At 44.7% G+C, this 19,602-nt stretch overlaps 2 protein-coding genes across 2 annotated transcripts; both read right to left on the reverse strand.

The window, feature by feature from the left end:
* Positions 1-295: 295 nt before the first annotated feature.
* Positions 296-3,978, reverse strand: LOC139555144 (ras-related protein Rab-25-like). Its single transcript, XM_071368689.1, has 5 exons — positions 3,688-3,978; positions 2,646-2,841; positions 2,169-2,362; positions 1,612-1,692; positions 296-1,451 (listed from the first exon to the last, which is right to left on the reverse strand). Exons 1-5 carry the CDS (start codon positions 3,719-3,721, stop codon positions 1,324-1,326), a joined length of 633 nt encoding a protein of 210 aa, XP_071224790.1. The 5' UTR covers positions 3,722-3,978; the 3' UTR covers positions 296-1,323.
* Positions 3,979-4,601: 623 nt separating this feature from the next.
* LOC139555145 (ubiquilin-4-like) lies at positions 4,602-18,470 on the reverse strand. Its single transcript, XM_071368690.1, has 11 exons — positions 18,292-18,470; positions 16,895-17,046; positions 14,925-15,079; positions 14,528-14,790; positions 14,027-14,185; positions 13,517-13,733; positions 13,134-13,273; positions 9,299-9,382; positions 9,011-9,126; positions 6,851-7,100; positions 4,602-6,322 (listed from the first exon to the last, which is right to left on the reverse strand). The coding sequence occupies exons 1-11, from the start codon at positions 18,433-18,435 to the stop codon at positions 6,170-6,172; spliced, it is 1,833 nt and encodes a 610-aa protein (XP_071224791.1). The 5' UTR covers positions 18,436-18,470; the 3' UTR covers positions 4,602-6,169.
* Positions 18,471-19,602: the final 1,132 nt, after the last annotated feature.

Consider the following 19,602-nt stretch of genomic DNA (forward strand, 5'->3'; position numbering starts at 1 on the left):
AGAATGGTGTCGTGGTAATGTCATCTGTAGACGTGCCCCAGAAGCAGACAGGTAGCCACCTCAGGGGTTCTCATCTGTCATGTGACAGCACTAACCTGTCAATCATCTCTATAGAAGCGCATAGGCTGCACGGCTGTCCACTCTAACTGTGTGTGTCCATGTGTGAGTGGGAAAGAGACAGGTATAGGCTATGTGTGGGAGTGTTTTTGTTGTTGAGAGGATGATACACGCCATGACCCACACAAACACTCACATAAGCACCACACCCAGACTGACTCAATTATAGATGACGCCATCCATTTAGGGCAGTTTAATTCTAAGATTGAAACTCCTGTGTGTGTGCTCTTCATAAACTACTGCTTATATATGTGTGAGGTAAAGTTAGATATCTGATACGGAGACATCACTTTCAACTGTGTATTTTGGAGACACCATATATGTATTTAAAACAACACTGCCCTCTACAGGAGAATAGCAAATTAATAGTGAATGAACTCCGAAATCTCTAAGCATTTTTTCTATCACAAAGATTAATGATACAAGTTTGTCATAAAAGACATGTCTACAAAAGATTAGATACAGTGCATAGTTGTTGTAATATCAAACGTCAATATTTCAAATTCATGAATCAAGTTACTTTTCTACTTGGTCTCGAACCAGTCTCCGAGCCACACATACTATTCATTAACTTAAGTTAAAACCTTTACAAGTGTTCCCATTTAGTCAACACAAAACCTCATTCAGTTTTTTCATCTTGGTTACAAACAATACATGCACTTGATGAATATCCAAAAATAATGCAGTTCCTCCTTTCAAATAGACCCCAACAAGACTTATTTGGTAGATAATACATAACAAGCATAAAAATAAAAAAAACTTTCCACACCAATATTTTCAAGTGGTCTGCAACCTTTCGCCAAACAGGGAGAATATAGGTGACACCAATAGTGTATTTATTGACAAAGTGTAAATGTGGCCTGTGTCTTGTGGACTGCCTGGTCTTTGGTTCAGACAGCCCTCCTGTCATAGATGTGGGAAGATGTTCGGTGGTTGGGGTGCTGCGATATTTTTGCCGACGGTGGGGGGGGTGTGTGGGGGGGTGGCAGAATGTATATGGGTCTTCTAATACAATACCAGTAAAGGCCCAGTGCACTTTCATTTTCAGGTGGGTGCTGCAGCACCCTCAGCACCCCTACTTCCCACAGCTATGCCTCCTGTAGTCATCAACATAGACTCCCTTAATCCTGAATGAGGGCAGAGTAGGAAGATTCTGTTTAATACCGGAAAGAACCGTCAGAACCGGTCAGAGCTAGTCAGAACCGGTCAGAGGTTCTTGCAGCAGGTCCTACGTTCCTCCTGGACTTCGCTAGCCGTTCCAGTAGCACTGGACAGGGTCACGGCACTGATTGACCCGCGGGTCACCTCTCGACTGGCCACCTTTTTGTGGATCGCTGGGGGTAACAGAAATGTTCACGTCATGAACACACACATCACATAAAAGGTGCACGGCAGAAAAGTGCACACAGAAGAATAATAGAGATTCACATGACATGCTGTTGTCTAACGTTTTGTAGATAAAGGTATGAAGCACAAGAGCAACATAATAAGAACCTGTGAGAACTTCCTGGAAAGCAGCTTCAACGTTGGTAGAATCCAGAGCTGACGTCTCCATAAACAAGATGCCCTTCTTTTCTGCATGAGAACGAATACCTTGTTGAGTATATTCTCACATACATCATACTCAATCATGCCATGAAGAACCAACCATAGAATTACTTGTCATTGGTGCAAAGCTGGTAATTGTTTCGCATTACTGTCAGAAATGTATATGCTATACTATGAAAAAACAATATGAAAATTGTTGCAATATTCTGTCACTTTAGAACTGTCATTGACTGCATATTGCACACTTGTCTAACTGGTAACTAAGTAACTGGTAACTGATAAATACCTGGCAATTAGTAAGTAACTATTAAGTTAACTGGTAACTAACTGCTAACTAACTGCTGACTGGTAACTGGTAAGCAAGTAGTAGATAACTGGTAACTAATCTCTCGTGGACAGATTCTGCACTTAACCAAATTACCCAAGATTTTTGTTCTGGGTTAACCAAGATTAACTGAAACTACTGTAACTAGTAAGTAACTGCTAACTAAGTAAATGATCACCTGCAAATTCCTTGGCCTCCACGGTGGGCACGGTCCTCAGGGTCTCCAGGTCACTCTTGTTGCCAACCAGCATGACCAGGATGTGAGGGTCAGCGTGATCGTACAGCTCCTTCAGCCAACGTTCCACACTCTCATAGGTTAGGTGCTTGGTGATGTCATACACCAGGAGAGCACCCACTGCCCCTCTGTAGTACCTGGAAACACACACACACAGAGAGAGACAGAGACAGAGAGAGAATCAGACGAGTGGAGTCAGAGAAATATGTTCACTTGGTGGGTGGGTTTGCATACATGTGTTTGCAAATATCTGTGTGTATCTATTCATTCTGAGGTGATTGGCTCTGTAGATCTCTGTATTCCTGTGTGTATTGTGTACAAGGAGTGTGTGTGTGTGTGTGTGTGTGTGTGTGTGTGTGTGTGTGTGTGTGTGTGTGTGTGTGTGTGTGTGTGTGTGTGTGTGTGTGTGTGTGTACCCACGCTGAGGTGATGGCTCTGTATCTCTCCAGCCCTGCCGTGTCCCAGATCTGAGCCTTGATGGTGACGGTATCCAGCTGAACAGTGCGGGTGCTGAACTCCACTCCGATGGTGGTGCGGCTGTCATGGTTAAACTCATTCTTGGTGAAGCGTGACAGCAGGTTGCTCTTCCCAACACCAGACTCACCAATCAGAACCACTAAAGGATGACAGACATATTATCAAGTGTAATATATCAATACTGCATTTCTCAATGGTGAAAAGAATCATGACTTAGATGTTTCAGGTATAACTGTAGCACAGGAGGCTGCTGAGGGGAGGACGGCTCATAATAATGGCTCGAATGGAGCAAATGGAATGGCATCAAACACATGGAAACACACCATATTTGATCCCATTCCACCTATTCCGCTTTAGCCTTTACCACGAGCCCGTCCTCCCCAGTTAAGGTTCCACCAACCTCCTGTACCATATGAGGTAGCATGACTCTCTGCTACATAAAACAGAATAAGGAACTGTTACTTCTCTCAACCCCACTTCACCCTGCTCTAGCATCATTCTGACACATCACGTGTACCCACTACCCTACCTAACATCACCAGACTTGGTGTCAAAGAGGTGCATGCCTAGCCCGGATTGGAAACTATGAAAATACAGTAATTACTCTTGACACTGTTAAACCTTATTCTCCACAAGTGCATATTGTCAGTAAGGTGACAAAAACCTATTACAAAAACAAATAAGCCACAGTAGTCAATATAACCCTCTTTTAGGTCAAAGGTCACATTGGTTCTCTGCCATGCCCAGGAAGCTACTTCCTGCTTTCCTTGTCACATTGGTTCTCTGCCTTGCCCAGGAAGCTACTTCCTGCTTTCCATGTCACCTCTCTTCCCTAAAAATATTAAACAACACCAAAGATCAAACTTCTCTCTCACACTCTAACCTTTGCACCCCTAAGCTAAGCCCAAAGGCTTTGTGCGCAAACCAGAGAATGGGGGATTTTTTCCCTTATAGAATCAGATTCTTTGACAAACAAAACACTCACCTTTGAAGACAAAGTTGTAGCTTTCGTCACCCATACTGTGCCTGTGTTGAGCCCTGGCGGGATCCTCCACCTGTTTCAGTCAATATCCTAGGGCTGTTACTGCATTAGATCCCAGGACAGAACGAGAGAACGAGAGAACAGCAGACAAGCTACTCTCTTCTCTCCCAAGGAGCCAGGGTGGAAAGACAGCAAAAATGAATGAAGAGAAAATGTTAGGGCTAACACTCTTCCTTTATCTGTAGATAGGGGCAGTTCGTTTGTGGTTAGACGATCCCTGCTACTGCCGATCCCTCTGTGGCTCAGCTGACACATGGGAGAGGCAGAGGGGGAGGGAGGAAAGGTGAGGTAAGAGCAGGTGTAACAGGTAGAACCACTAGCATTAACAGCCAGTCATCACAAGAGAATAGACTCAACCCTCTTCATCTAGTCTGCCCATCTCGTCTGACAGGTGCATCTTCAGTGTATGGCAGTGAGCCAGTGCTATGGCGAATAGGATTAAATTTCCCTTAAACAACACTGATCTAAGATAACTTTTGGGTTCCCCCTCAGGTTAGCATTTGTGGAAGATAAATTACAGTATTATACCAAGTAGCCTCCAGGCTACCAGGTAAATGTATTATTAAACTGTGAACGTGACAAAAATGTTTCACTAATTCCAGAATAAGTCATCTAAAAGGTGGCCATTCATTCCAATGGAACCACTTTAGAATAAATAAAAAAAGTTACCTTTCCCACCATATGAGGCGATAAAAAAATGACAGTAAATATTGTACATTTCATTTCCACATTTTCCTAATTGAAAAGCATTGGAATTTCAGTATACTTCATGAATTGCCTGGAATTGAAATGGAATAGACCCCAACACTGGTATAATTATATTTTTCCTACAAGTCAGGACGGACACACTTAGAGGGTTCTTATTGACCAACTTTGTTTTATTTTGTAGTACAGTACTGTTAAAGGTTAGTTCCAACATGTTGAATTGGGTGATAGATTTAAGCTGAGGCCAACAGACAAAGCACAGCTATAGAAGCCATTGCCAAGGTTACCACAACTACAATGCTGAGATTCTCAGAAAAAGCAAAAAGCTAGAACTTCATTGCCACACCATACCAAAAATGGAAAGCTTTTTTTTCATCATATTTTATTCATACATTTTCCAGGAAGCTTTATTTTTATTTTTTAATGAGACAAAACAGATTCTATATGTACTACTTACACATCAAATTAAAATACATAATGAATCAGATTAAAATGAAAAGGAAATCTGTCTGTCTTGTCTGTGTCTTCTTCCTCAGAACTCCTGTCTTTTTAATAACCATTATCATGACAGTTCTCAATCTTGTGACACGCCGGTGTGTGAAGTCAATCTAGACCACCAATGGCAGACTCATTTGATTTGACTAGCCAGGGTTTGATCAAATCGATCCATTTGATAAGAGTGGTTGGTGTTAAATGTTTTGTTGAAGACAAAAAAGCACAGCAATCCTACCTTCAGGGAACAACTCACAGCTGAGTGGAGATAGAGATTTCCTATCTGGAATGACTATTTGGATTATTTTAGGGAAGTGTGGGGGTTCTTTTAGCAATAAATAGAAAGGGCTTCGGGCAGGCTTAACTGATATCCGTGTGAAATTGAGGAAGTTCTGTTTTGTGATTCTCTTCCTCCGGTCTTCATATACCTTACCCTGCAACCAGGGGCTTAGTCAAAGGGTGGAAGGTTACAAACACATTGCAGCTAGAAATGCAACAAATACAGGAAACAAATCCCTGGAATGCGTTATGAAGTTTCATAAAGAGCTTTATGCAATGCATTTCTATCTGCCGCACTACGAACCCTCCAACCCATTGAATAAACCAGGGGTAGGCAACCCTGTTCCTGGAGTGCCTCAGGTACTGCAGGATTTTGCCCCAACTAGGCACCACACTTGACCAACTGAGCTAATTGATCAGTTCAGTGACTGCCTAAACTCAACACCCCTGGTCATCCAGGTCAGTTAAATCAAAAACATGAAGTGCCTGCAGCTCTCCAGGACCAGGGTGGTCTACCCCTGGAATAAACACAGCTTTATTAAAGAGGAAGAGGGATTAGTGATTCTGGTAGAGTAAAGAAATTCTGTATTGGAGAGGGTTTGGAGGGAGGCAAATCTGTGCTGTTCTCGCTCACCCCCCTCCCTTCACCGGGCACCCCTCTGTTGAGGAAATTATCCGGTCAGTCTGGTCCTGCTGAGCAGAGCTCTATGGACAAGGCTAAAACCAGAGGGTAAGGGAGCCATGGTTAGGGAATGATCTGACAGGAGACTGCGGTGGATTTTTAGAATGGTACATGTCCTGACCGGGTTTCGTCTGTCTTTTTTGGATGGTTAATTTCTTCTCTCTTGGTTCTCTGTAGACAATGTATATGCGTGTGAGTTCCCCTTGCTGCAGAGGTGGATAGTATGTATGCATGTGTCTGTATCGATGTGACTGAGTGAGTGTGTCTTTATGAGGGCTGTGAGCCCAGCAGTCTCTCGATGGCAGCGTTGACATCTCCTCCGGTAGCGATCAGGGCCTGCAGGTTGGCCTCTCTGTTAATGAAGCCCATAGCACCCAGCTGCTCCAGCTGCTGCTGGAACTGCACCTCCGGGGTCTGGCTCTGTAGGGGGACCAGTCAAAAATCTCTCAATCAAATGTATTTATAAAGCCCTTTTTACATAAGCCGATGTCACAAAGTGCTGTACAGAAACCCAGCCTAAAACCCCAAACAGCAAGCAATGCAGCTGTAGAAGCACAGTGGCTAGGAAAAACTCCCTAAAAAGGCAGGAACCTAGGAAGAAACCTAGAGAGTAACCAGGCTTTGAGGGGTGGCCAGTCCTCTTCTGGCTGTGCCGGGTGGAGATTATAACAGTACATGGCCAAGATGTTCAAACGTTCATAGATGACCAACAGGGTCAGATAATAATAATCACAGAGGGTGCAACAGGTCAGCACCTCAGGAGTAAATGTCAATGTCAGTTGGCTTTTCAAAGCCGATCATTCAGAGTTAGAGACAGCAGGTGCGGTAGAGAGAGGGTCCAAAACAGCAGTCAATCAATCAGTCAACTAACCATCAATGAATCAATCAACCAGTACAATCACAGTAAAACAGGGAAGACAGGTAGGTGTGTGTGTGTGTGGTACGTACTGAGGAATTCCCTCCTGCGAACATTTGGAGCATCTGCTGCATCATCAGTTGCTGGGCTGGGTTTTCCCCAGCACTCGGCGAAGAGGCAGGGTTCTCTGGAGCCACACCCCCTCCCGTGGACAGGGGAGTTGTGGGTATTCCACCTGGTAATCCGCCCAGTAGTCCCCCTGGTAGACCTCCAGGGAGACCTCCAGGGAGACCTCCTGGCAGTCCACCTGGCAGTCCACCTGGCAGTCCACCTGGTGCCAAACTGGGAGACCAAGGGGTTAGGGGGAGATTGCGTAACAGAGTATCTACTACTCAAACAACTCTTTATTTCCCATTTTAACACTTTCTCCAGGTCGTGTGGTTGGGTGTGTGTGTGTGTGTGTGTGTCATTGTTTTCCATAAGCGCCGGCTGTCGGCCAAACAACCGGTTAGACTCATTTTCAACTGGCTACATTTTCCACTTCATATTTTAATTTACAAGTTTACATTTGCTAGTTCGTCGAGCCATCTCCCACTAGAATGAACAATACGCATCTTCTAGCGATCTGTTGAGAGGATAGGTGCCTGTCAGTTCAGTCACAAAGAGATGACAGGGGAACGCAGCATAGAGGAAGAGGCAAAGGGAGAGGTTTCACTTCCGCCAAAATTCATCCAAAATAAGCCCAATGCGTTTCTATGGGCTTATTTTGGACCCAAGCTTGTCGCCTGCCATCAGAACGACTCCAATTGTTAGCGCGGAGACATGAGCATCTCGTCATTATATGCAGATCTCTGGTTGCTGTCTAATTTATATACATGGAGGGAGAGAGAGAGAGCGCATCGTGCTCGTGAACTTGCACACGTCGCATGTAATGTAAGTGGTAATGATTAGTCGAAAGCCACGACTTAGACTAATTATTGTTTTCTGACACATTCATTTATTTTATTTCATGTAGCCAGCCAAGTGGAGTCGTGGTGCATAGTTGATTGACAACTGAACAGCAAGTGTTGACTAGTTTATGAAAGGTGTCGAACTGACTGAATAAAGTCGATCTCCTATATCTCTTTGCCATTTATAAATGCAGCAGCATGGTTATATGCCCATGGTGTCACATCGGAACAAGTAAACCAAAGGATTTCCTAGGTTTCGGGCCCTAACGGAATCCTGGTATTAAAACGGAATTCAACAAAATAAATTTTTTTGGGACCTTCAGTAGGGAATCAAACAAATGTATTAATTTGGCCAAGTTTATCATAAGACACGAACACAATGGATCAGCGATTCACATTTCCTAGAGAGGCAACGAGAACTCCCCATTTTGTGCGGTGCATGGTCCACCACTGCGTAGCCGTTAGCCATGATGCTAATAAACACAGTCTTCTGGTAGATGGAAAGGCTTTCCCAAAAATCGTCTCAATTACATCTTAACTACAATGTAGCCTGTGCATCTGGCAGAATGCTATCATGATTATTTTCATCAATGTAGTGGGTATTTGTTTCGCAAACTCTACGATCACGTGTGCTACAAAGACATAGCTTAACAGCCTCATGCTAGGTGCCAACTGGAATTAAAGGGTAATTACACCCAAAAATCGACATTTCTCAGATTTTTCCCCAGACCTCAAATGTAGTCTCCTGATGTGGTTTAAGCATTGTTGTGCACTTACAACATCCAATTTTGCTTGTTTCTCTATTTTAAAAAAGTTTGATTTTGAGAGCGAAAACATGGGGATTTTTTTTATACCTTGAAATAATTTTTCACGATAATGTGGGCTACTTACTTCAGTTTTAATACATTATTTAAGGAACAAACATTGTGGCAATTCATATCTTGCAGTAAAACTGTAAATAAGACTTTAATCTCAAGAGTTAAAAAAGGCTTGATGTTCTCTCTTTGACAATATCCAAAACAACTAACACACTGAATTCGTTCATTTTCAGTCATTTAAATTGTAAAGTCATGTCTTTCTACACAATACCACAACTTATGTTTCCAATCTGGGCGGTATTGAACTATTGAATCATTTAGCTGTGTATTTCAGATGGAGTCAAGGCATTAGAATGTACCAGAAGACACCAAATAGACCTCTTTGGGCAAAAAGGAGCTGGGAGCGACTGGCTGGGCTGGGCGACTGGCTGGCTACTCTCTGTACTTGTGGAGAACACCGGTGTGCATGTGTGTCAGTGTGTACCTTGGCATGAGTCCCGGTGCCTCTGTCTGCAGTGTCTGTAGGCCCTGTTGTATCTGGAGGAGAGCCTGCATGGCCCGGGGGTTGGTCATCACAGAAAGAGCCTCTGGGTTCTGCATCTAAACAACAACATCAGACAATCAAACTAACAATGAATCAATTAACATTCTAAAACAATCCCCAAATCATCTGTTTAGGGTCCATCCAGTCTCAAGCAACCCAATCAGGTCCTTGGGACAGGTTCAACTCTCTCTCAGTTTGAGGAAAATACGGCTGTGTGTGTGTGTGTACCTGCTGCAGGAAGACGGGCAGCTGGCTCCTGAACTGTTCCTGCAGCTGGGGGTTTCCAGCCAACAGAGGGTTATTCATCAACACCTGGGGGAGACACAGAATGTGAGAAAGACAGGAGAGAGAGAGAGAAACAGAAGGTCAGGGTCCTGTCGTTCACCAGCTGCTTTCCCAGTGTTCACCCTCTTCCTCACATCTGTCTATCTACATGGAGATAACTAGAGGTAAAGCACTGCCAGCTGCATCTGTTCTAGACACCTAGTGGTAAAGCACCGCCAGCTGCATCTGTTCTAGACACCTAGTGGTAAAGCACTGCCAGCTGGATCTGTTCTAGACACCTAGTGGTAAAGCACTGCCAGCTGGATCTATTCTAGACACCTAGTGGTAAAGCACTGCCAGCTGGATCTATTCTAGACACCTAGTGGTAAAGCACTGCCAGCTGGATCTGTTCTAGACACCTAGTGGTAAAGCACTGCCAGCTGGATCTGTTCTAGACACCTAGTGGTAAAGCACTGCCAGCTGGATCTGTTCTAGACACCTAGTGGTTAAGCACTGCCAGCTGGATCTGTTCTAGACACCTAGTGGTAAAGCACTGCCAGCTGCATCTGTTCTAGACACCTAGTGGTTAAGCACTGCCAGCTGGATCTGTTCTAGACACCTAGTGGTAAAGCACTGCCAGCTGGATCTGTTCTAGACACCTAGTGGTTAAGCACTGCCAGCTGGATCTGTTCTAGACACCTAGTGGTAAAGCACTGCCAGCTGGATCTGTTCTAGACACCTAGTGGTAAAGCACTGCCAGCTGCATCTGTTCTAGACACCTAGTGGTTAAGCACTGCCAGCTGGATCTGTTCTAGACACCTAGTGGTTAAGCACTGCCAGCTGGATCTGTTATAGACACCTAGTGGTTAAGCACTGCCAGCTGGATCTGTTCTAGACACCTAGTGGTTAAGCACTGCCAGCTGGATCTGTTCTAGACACCTAGTGGTAAAGCACTGCCAGCTGCATCTGTTCTAGACACCTAGTGGTTAAGCACTGCCAGCTGGATCTGTTCTAGACACCTAGTGGTAAAGCACTGCCAGCTGCATCTGTTCTAGACACCTAGTGGTTAAGCACTGCCAGCTGGATCTGTTCTAGACACCTAGTGGTTAAGCACTGCCAGCTGGATCTGTTCTAGACACCTAGTGGTTAAGCACTGCCAGCTGGATCTGTTCTAGACACCTAGTGGTAAAGCACTGCCAGCTGGATCTGTTCTAGACACCTAGTGGTAAAGCACTGCCAGCTGCATCTGTTCTAGACACCTAGTGGTTAAGCACTGCCAGCTGGATCTGTTCTAGACACCTAGTGGTTAAGCACTGCCAGCTGCATCTGTTCTAGACACCTAGTGGTTAAGCACTGCCAGCTGGATCTGTTCTAGACACCTAGTGTTAAAGCACTGCCAGCTGGATCTGTTCTAGACACCTAGTGGTTAAGCACTGCCAGCTGGATCTGTTCTAGACACCTAGTGGTTAAGCACTGCCAGCTGGATCTGTTCTAGACACCTAGTGGTAAAGCACTGCCAGCTGGATCTGTTCTAGACACCTAGTGGTAAAGCACTGCCAGCTGGATCTGTTCTAGACACCTAGTGGTAAAGCACTGCCAGCTGGATCTGTTCTAGACACCTAGTGGTTAAGCACTGCCAGCTGGATCTGTTCTAGACACCTAGTGGTAAAGCACTGCCAGCTGGATCTGTTCTAGACACCTAGTGGTAAAGCACTGCCAGCTGCATCTGTTCTAGACACCTAGTGGTTAAGCACTGCCAGCTGGATCTGTTCTAGACACCTAGTGGTTAAGCACTGCCAGCTGGATCTGTTCTAGACACCTAGTGGTAAAGCACTGCCAGCTGGATCTGTTCTAGACACCTAGTGGTTAAGCACTGCCAGCTGGATCTGTTCTAGACACCTAGTGGTTAAGCACTGCCAGCTGGATCTGTTCTAGACACCTAGTGGTAAAGCACTGCCAGCTGGATCTGTTCTAGACACCTAGTGGTTAAGCACTGCCAGCTGGATCTGTTCTAGACACCTAGTGGTTAAGCACTGCCAGCTGGATCTGTTCTAGACACCTAGTGGTAAAGCACTGCCAGCTGGATCTGTTCTAGACACCTAGTGGTAAAGCACTGCCAGCTGGATCTGTTCTAGACACCTAGTGGTAAAGCACTGCCAGCTGGATCTGTTCTAGACACCTAGTGGTAAAGCACTGCCAGCTGGATCTGTTCTAGACACCTAGTGGTTAAGCACTGCCAGCTGGATCTGTTCTAGACACCTAGTGGTAAAGCACTGCCAGCTGGATCTGTTCTAGACACCTAGTGGTAAAGCACTGCCAGCTGCATCTGTTCTAGACACCTAGTGGTTAAGCACTGCCAGCTGGATCTGTTCTAGACACCTAGTGGTTAAGCACTGCCAGCTGGATCTGTTCTAGACACCTAGTGGTAAAGCACTGCCAGCTGGATCTGTTCTAGACACCTAGTGGTTAAGCACTGCCAGCTGGATCTGTTCTAGACACCTAGTGGTTAAGCACTGCCAGCTGCATCTGTTCTAGACACCTAGTGGTTAAGCACTGCCAGCTGGATCTGTTCTAGACACCTAGTGTTAAAGCACTGCCAGCTGCATCTGTTCTAGACACCTAGTGGTAAAGCACTGCCAGCTGGATCTATTCTAGACACCTAGTGGTTAAGCACTGCCAGCTGCATCTGTTCTAGACACCTAGTGGTTAAGCACTGCCAGCTGCATCTGTTCTAGACACCTAGTGGTTAAGCACTGCCAGCTGGATCTGTTCTAGACACCTAGTGGTAAAGCACTGCCAGCTGGATCTGTTCTAGACACCTAGTGGTAAAGCACTGCCAGCTGGATCTGTTCTAGACACCTAGTGGTTAAGCACTGCCAGCTGGATCTGTTCTAGACACCTAGTGGTTAAGCACTGCCAGCTGGATCTGTTCCGTACAGCTGCCAAGGACTACTACTTGGCTCTGAGCAGGGCTGCTGATTTATGATCAGACCCTCCCCGTTCATGTTATCACAAAATCTGAACTCATCATGATGGGCCTCAGTGGCCCAAATTCATACCCACACATACAGCACTAGCCTTTTGAGTGCCCTAAGTTACATTTCGTTGCCCCCCTCGACAGGAGAGAATTTTTTTGAAGTTTTAGATTTCATTTACTGCAATTCTACACATTTTGCCACGGGTGCGGAGAGAAGATGTAGCAATTTTATGACAAATTTTCTGTAATTCCACTCATTTTGCATTCAATGGGGTGCCCCCCGGCCGGTAATTTGACCATGAATACAAGTTTAGATAGCTGGCTTGACTAATTTACAAATCTAAAATGTTTTAGCTGACATTGGTATTTGAGTGACTGTCAGTGACTGAGATAACAAGAGAAAAACTGCTTATGCACAACCAAATTTCAATATTGCACCTTGTGTATTCTACCATTCTAATGCTCAACAGTAAGTTGAGAGCCTGACTGAGTTCGTGGGGGGGAGCCCGTGGGATGCCCGTTGCTCATCCCTGGTCTAAAAGGCTAAACTGATCCTAGATCATCACTCCTACGCTTTGTGAATACAGGCCCAGATCTGCTTTATTGTTCTCATTACAAACAACCCATTCCCACTGGTTCCTATAGATCCCCCTGCGTTCAGATTGGTCTCATCCTAAATGGCACCCTATTCACTTTATAATGCACTACTTTTGACAAGGGTCCTGTAGAGCACCATAAAGGAAATAGGGTGCCATTTGAGACACACCAATGACTTCCTGATTCATGCTAATCCCCAGGGCCCACTACTCTGCTGCTACAGACCTGGGAGGCCATGTCAGGGTTCTGGGCCAGAGACTGCATGATACTGCGCATGTAGGGAGCAGACAGCATGTTCTGCATCAGCTGGGGGTTCTCCGAGATCTGCTGCATCAGACTCTGCATGCCCGGACTGCTGAACATGCCTGGGACACACACACACACACAGAGGGAGGGAGGTTGATGGTGTGTGGGTGTAGGTGTGTGCGTATGCATGCTTTGGGTGTAGGTGTGTGCGTATGCATCCCCCGCTTGATATATGTATGGGTATCACTCATTTATATGTATGTATTTAGGAATTCACATCCACGTGATATTGCAGTATGGGAAGCTGCAGTATCTCTTGAATGGTATTCTCTTAAGCAAAGTCTGTCTATGTATTCTCGTACCGTTACCCAGACTGGCAGAGTTGACGCCCAGAGGGTTGGACACATTGGGGGTGGTGCTGCCAGTGGTAGAGGAGCCTGTGGTGCCAGTGCCCCCTCCACCCTCAGAGGGGTTAGTTGAACCCCAGGGGTTGGGCAGGGGCTCCCGGTTCTCTGTCCTCGACGGCTGCACCCCCCCGTCAGAGTTGCCCCCCAGGGCTGAGAAAGGGTTGTTTCCAAACTGGGAGAGAGGAGAGAGATAAGTCATTAACAACCTGTTTAACACCGGTTTCTGTTCAGCACTCTCCATGGGATAGCTGAGAGTTAGTTTCTGAGGCTAAAAAAGCTCCATAATGAGTGAATCCTTACTTCCACTTAAGCCGAATTTGTACTTCGTCAGCAATGATGTCAATTGATGAACATTTCACTTAAGTGGAAGTTAGGATTCCCCTTATACTCTCCATCTAACTAAAAAAAATGATGGGAACTAGCGAGACCAAGAGGAAAAACTTCAGTTAGTGCCATAATGGGTACCTGGTCTCGTGCTGCGCTGAACATAGGTTCCTGGATGTCTGTGTACATCCTGCGCAGGGCATTGTAGCCTCCGGGGATGCTCTCCAGGTTGCTAAGCGCCCGGTCCTGGTTACGCATCATTTCCTGCATCATGGCAGGGTTCCTGGCCAGCTCCATGGTCTGAGGAGAAGGGAACAGGAAGGGCTTTTAAGGATTTGTGATGTTATGAAAGAGGACAATATTGATAGTTAGACAGGTTTCTGGGGTATAGGTACTCAAGAAGGCTAGGGTGTTTCATCTGCGTTCGAGAAACCACCTCTAAGACTATTTCTTTATATAACTTAGAATGCAGCTAAACAAAGATCAGCCACTCAAAGCAGTAGACTTCCCACAGTTCAAAAATAATGATAGCAAAAACAGCACCAGCTACATACACCTTACTAACCAAGGCCAACTTCTGTGCACACCCCAGCCAATCCCAAGCTGTCTGTGACACAGTACACTCTGGCCAAACCCCCTTACCTGTCTCATAAGCTCTGGGTTGTTGAGCATGTGGGAGATCTCGGGGTTGCGCTCCATCAGCTGCTGCATCTGGGGGTTGGCCACGATCATCTGCCTCATCAGGTCTGGGTTGGACATCATGTTCTGCACCAGGGGGTTCTCCATGATCTGGGACAGCATCTCCGGGTTAGACATCAGCTGGCTCTGCATCTGCTGCTGCAGCTCCATGAAGTTAGCGGAGCCCATGCCCATGCTGCTCAGGCTGGACAAGCCACCGAACCCGCCTAGGAGGGAGGGAGAGGGGTATGGTCAGGAAGTGGTGATGATAATGATAATGGTTGTCTTTCTGTATAAACTGTTGGGTGTGTGTGAGGGGGTGGATAGATAAGTGTGTGTGTATTTAGCCTAGTAAACTCACTCAGTATGTTGGGGGTCTGTGGGGGTGCCGAGGCAGGGCCTCCAGTGGACCCTACAGTAGAAGGGTGGGCTGCAGAACTGGGGCCAGAGGAGTTGCCACTACTGCTGCCCACCTGGGTGGTGAAGGAGGAAGAGGAACTAGCGCCATCTCCTGCCCTGGAGGGACAACGCATTGATCAGTTATGTTTACATATTGACATCAACTTGGTATCTGCCTACAAATCTTCCATTGAAATACATGCAGGCCAGTTGTGCAAACGCATCAGCTCACACACACACATGGATTCAGCCCATATATTGTATGTAAATGGATTCACTGTGCTTATAACCGTATAGCTTCCCTCGCTGTCCCTGTTTGTACCACGGCTCCAACAAGTGATACTCTTGTTTGAAAACCCACATGACCGGCCGCTTGAATACGTACTAACCAATTGCGCAAGTGGAGACACTTCAAGCTGTGGAGTGAGTAAGTAAGCATATATGGCCTGAGTCAACTCCACTACATACAGTACTAGTCAAAAGTTTGGACACGACTAAAGGGGTTTTCTTAATTTTTAAAAAGTATTTTCTACATTGTACAATAATAGTGAAGCCATCAACACTATGAAATAACATATATGGAATGACGTAGTAAACAAAAAAGCAGCCACCCTTTGCCGTGATGACAGCTTTGCACACTCTTGGCATTCTCTCAACCAGCTTCATGAGGTTGTCACCTGGAATGCATTTCAATTAACAGCTGTGCGACAGTCCATAATTACTTTAAGACATGAAGGTCAGTCAATACAGAACATTTCAAGAACTTTTAAAGTTTCTTCAAGTGCAGTTGCAAAAACCATCAAGCGCTATGATGAATCTGACTTTCATGAGGACCGCCACAGGAAAGGAAGACCCAGAGTTACCTCTGCTGCAGAGGATAAGTTCATTAGAGTTACCAACCTTAGAAATTGCAGCCTAAATAAATGCTTCACAGAGTTCTAGTAACAGACACATCTCAACATCTTGTTTGAAAAGGAGACTTGTTCAGATGAGACTGCGTGAATCAGACCTTCATGGTTGAATTGCTGTAAAGAACCCACTACTAAAGGACACCAATAAGAAGAGACTTGCATGGGCCAAGAAAAACGAGCAATAGACATTAGACTGGTGGAAATCTGTCCTTTGGTCTGATGAGTCCAAATTTGAGATCTTTGGTTCAAACCGCCATGTCTTTGTGAGACGCAGAGTCTGTGTGGTTCCCACCGTGAAGCATAGAGGAGGTGTGATTGTGTGGGGGTGCTTTGCTGGTGACACTGTCTGATTTATTTAGAATTCAAGGCACACTTAACCAGCATGGCTACCACAGCATTCTGCAGTGATACACCATTCCATCTGGTTTGCGCTTAGCAGGACTATCATTTGTTTTCAACAGGACAATGACCCAACACGCCTCCAGGCTGTGTAAGGGCTATTTGACCAAGAAGGAGAGTGATGGAGTGCTGCATCAGATTACCTGGCCTCCACAATCACACGACCTCAACCCAATTGCAATGTTTTGGGATGAGCTGGACCGCAGAGTGAAGGAAAAGCAGCCAACAAGTGCTCAGCATATGTGGGAATTCCTTCAAGACTGTTGGAAAAGCATTCCAGGTGAAGCTGGTTGAGTGAATGCCAAGAGCGTACAAAGCGGTCATCAAGGCAAAGGGTGGCTATCTGAAGAATCTCAAATATAAAATATATTTTGATTTGTTTAACACTTCTTTGGTTTCTACAAGATTACATGTGTGTTATTTCATATGTTTGATGTCTTAACTATTATTATACAATGTAGAAAAACCCTTGAATGAGTAGGTGTCCAAACTTTTGACTGGTACTGTAATCACTTATTCGAAATGCTATCAAGCAATTCCTATTCCAATTTCTGCCAAACACTGACATATCCTACTGAAACACACAATGTTCATTCTGCTTTGAGAAGTTGCACCATCTTACTTGTGTGCTGTCTTTATGACCAGATGGACTGTCAGGCCATCCTTGATGCCGTGCTGGTTGAGAGAGTCCCCGTCTTTCAGTATCTTCCCTGCAAAGATCAGAACCAACTGATCCTGCTTGGCTTTGAACCTCCGTGAGATCTCCTCTTTAAACTGGAGAGAGAGAGGTCATTGTTTGTTAATTTATTATCAATTTTACTTGCTTTGGTAATGTAAACATATGTTTCCCATGTCAATAAAGTCCCTTAAAATGAGAGAGAGACAGAAAGATATGGATGGACAGCAAGAGAAAGAGGTGGAAGAAAAGGGAGAAATCGAGTAAAGAAACAATTAGTTCAATAAGCGGATTTCAATTCTAAAGCCTTGTTTCTGGGTAAATCCTCATTGCTTAACCTATTATAGGAATCCTACTACCTGATTACAAATACCACCTCATTCTTGGTGTTGTGTTTTTCACAATGGGAGAAGCTTAAAATCAAAAGAACTGAATCCAACTGTGAAACAGCAAGCATAGACATTCCTCTGAATACAAGACAACATTGTGATTCAACATCTGGCCCCAGTCTACAACTACCTACAAAAATACTACACATATGAGAGGCATATTAAACAGGAGTAAAATAAGCTTTAGGCTATTTAGCTGTTCAGGGTATCAACCAGGACTGAAGTGACAGGAAGAAAAGTGGCATTTGCTGACAGATTCATAACAAAACTACTTAAAGTGAAATATGGGACCAGTGTATCATTCATTGGGAGAGGAGATTCACATGAACAACAATCTACAGTCCAGTAACTGACATTCAGAACAATGAGGTGCTGTTACATTCTGAAGAAGAATACTGTTTCTAGACTACCTACCTAGGAAGCGCAAATGTCCTGGAGAAACAGCTAAGATTAAGAAACTAGCTAGCATACTGGTTAGCACTTAGGCAACAAAATTAGCCCAACGTTAGCTAGTTAGCAATATACCTAACTAATGTTAGCTACTTACATAGAAGCTGATTAAATGTTTTTGTTGCCATGACTAACATACAGAAGTCACGCGACACATTTTTCTGACTGTGTAATCAGGGAATTCCTTACTAGCAAGCCGGTAAGCTAAGTTTGCTAACTTGGGAACATACACTGTTAAACTGTTATCAATACGGAGCGAGGAATAGTAGTGAGCCGTATTAGCTAGCTAGCTAGCTATAGAACAACGCTTGTGAATAGCGTGTCAAGTCAATAACTAGCTTTAAATATCGCTAAACTTGCAGATTCTGACATGTTAGCTCGCTAGCTAGCTCGCAACATGCTTACACACACAGGCAAGGCAAGTGGGCAGGGGCATGATGATGTAGCGTAGCAGCAAGTTGCCGCTCGCTAGCCAGCTATTACTGATTCACAAAATGAACGAACCTGAGTGACAGAGGCATCTTCCGAGATGGCGATTTCCTCCTTGTCTTTTGGGGTTTTGACTGTGACCTTAATAATAGTTCCCTCCAAACCAACAGTTGTATCATTGTTGTTATTAACAGGATCTGCGCCGCCGTTGTCCGCCATCTTTACTCCTCCGATGGAATCGTTCAGATTTGGCGTCCACTTCCGGGTCAATATAAGTAATTACTTCCTATCCAGAAAAGTTGACTCATATCAATGATCTATTGAAGGCCCGCGTCACGTCTATTTCTTTGGGCACAAGCACTGTTCATTACACACTGTTCACACCATGAGAGAACAATTAGCAGGTTTAAAGCTTATTTCCTACAATTCTACACACTTGTAAAGCTAATTTTCTATAAATGTTGCCATGTCTAATGTGTAGTCGTGCTATTTGAGTGACTCGAACATTACTACAAAACCTATGGGCAAAAAAAAAACGTTAGCTGACGTGCTAGTTGATTTGGACATGTCTGACCAGTTATAAATAGCGCTCTAGTGCCACGTTCACGTGCTAGTCGGCACTAGGAAACTGACATTTCTGACTTGTTAACTGGTTGTAGTTATACAAAAGCCGGGTTCAACGAATAAGCCATTCGGAAATCTCAACGTTTCCTCGTTTGGACTAGTCCAGGCTTGGGAAATTATTTTCCATGGAGGGCCACATTAGAGTATATTATTGCCATCGCGGGCCAGAATCACATGACAGGATTATACATCATGTGTATGACTGTGTTGACAGATATATCTACTGTAAATAACGTCCAGATATGCTACTTATTTTACTTTTTTTAACATGCACAGAAATTAACCACATCCATGTTCTCCTTTTGATAGGTATTTTCATTATTAAATATGCAATGAACTACATGGAGGGAAAAGTACACGGACAGAATTCTTGTGAACGGGTTTGCACAAAAACACAAGAAAGACAAATGAAAAGCAGATAGCACTGATTTAGATCTTAGTCTCCATATGCACAGCCTCAGTTTCACAGGTCCTGAAATTGTCAACCATCACTTTTATCTCTATAAGGTTATCCCCACCCACCCACCTCCTTGCATAATGAAGCAGACAGAAATACGTCCTTATCTGCATCTGTGGCGTCTGCATCCTCTGGCCATTTGTCCCGTGAATATATGCTAACACTGATTGGAAGATTGTGTGAAATGAAATGGCAGTTCTAATTGCTATGTTTTGATCAATTGATTCTGTTAAATGCCACGATGGTGGTGGGTTTTGATGAACGGTATGACATTTCTGTCATTCGAAGATGACCTATCCCTTGCT

The sequence above is a fragment of the Salvelinus alpinus genome, chromosome 26, assembly GCF_045679555.1.
Source record: "Salvelinus alpinus chromosome 26, SLU_Salpinus.1, whole genome shotgun sequence".
NCBI lineage: Eukaryota > Metazoa > Chordata > Actinopteri > Salmoniformes > Salmonidae > Salvelinus > Salvelinus alpinus.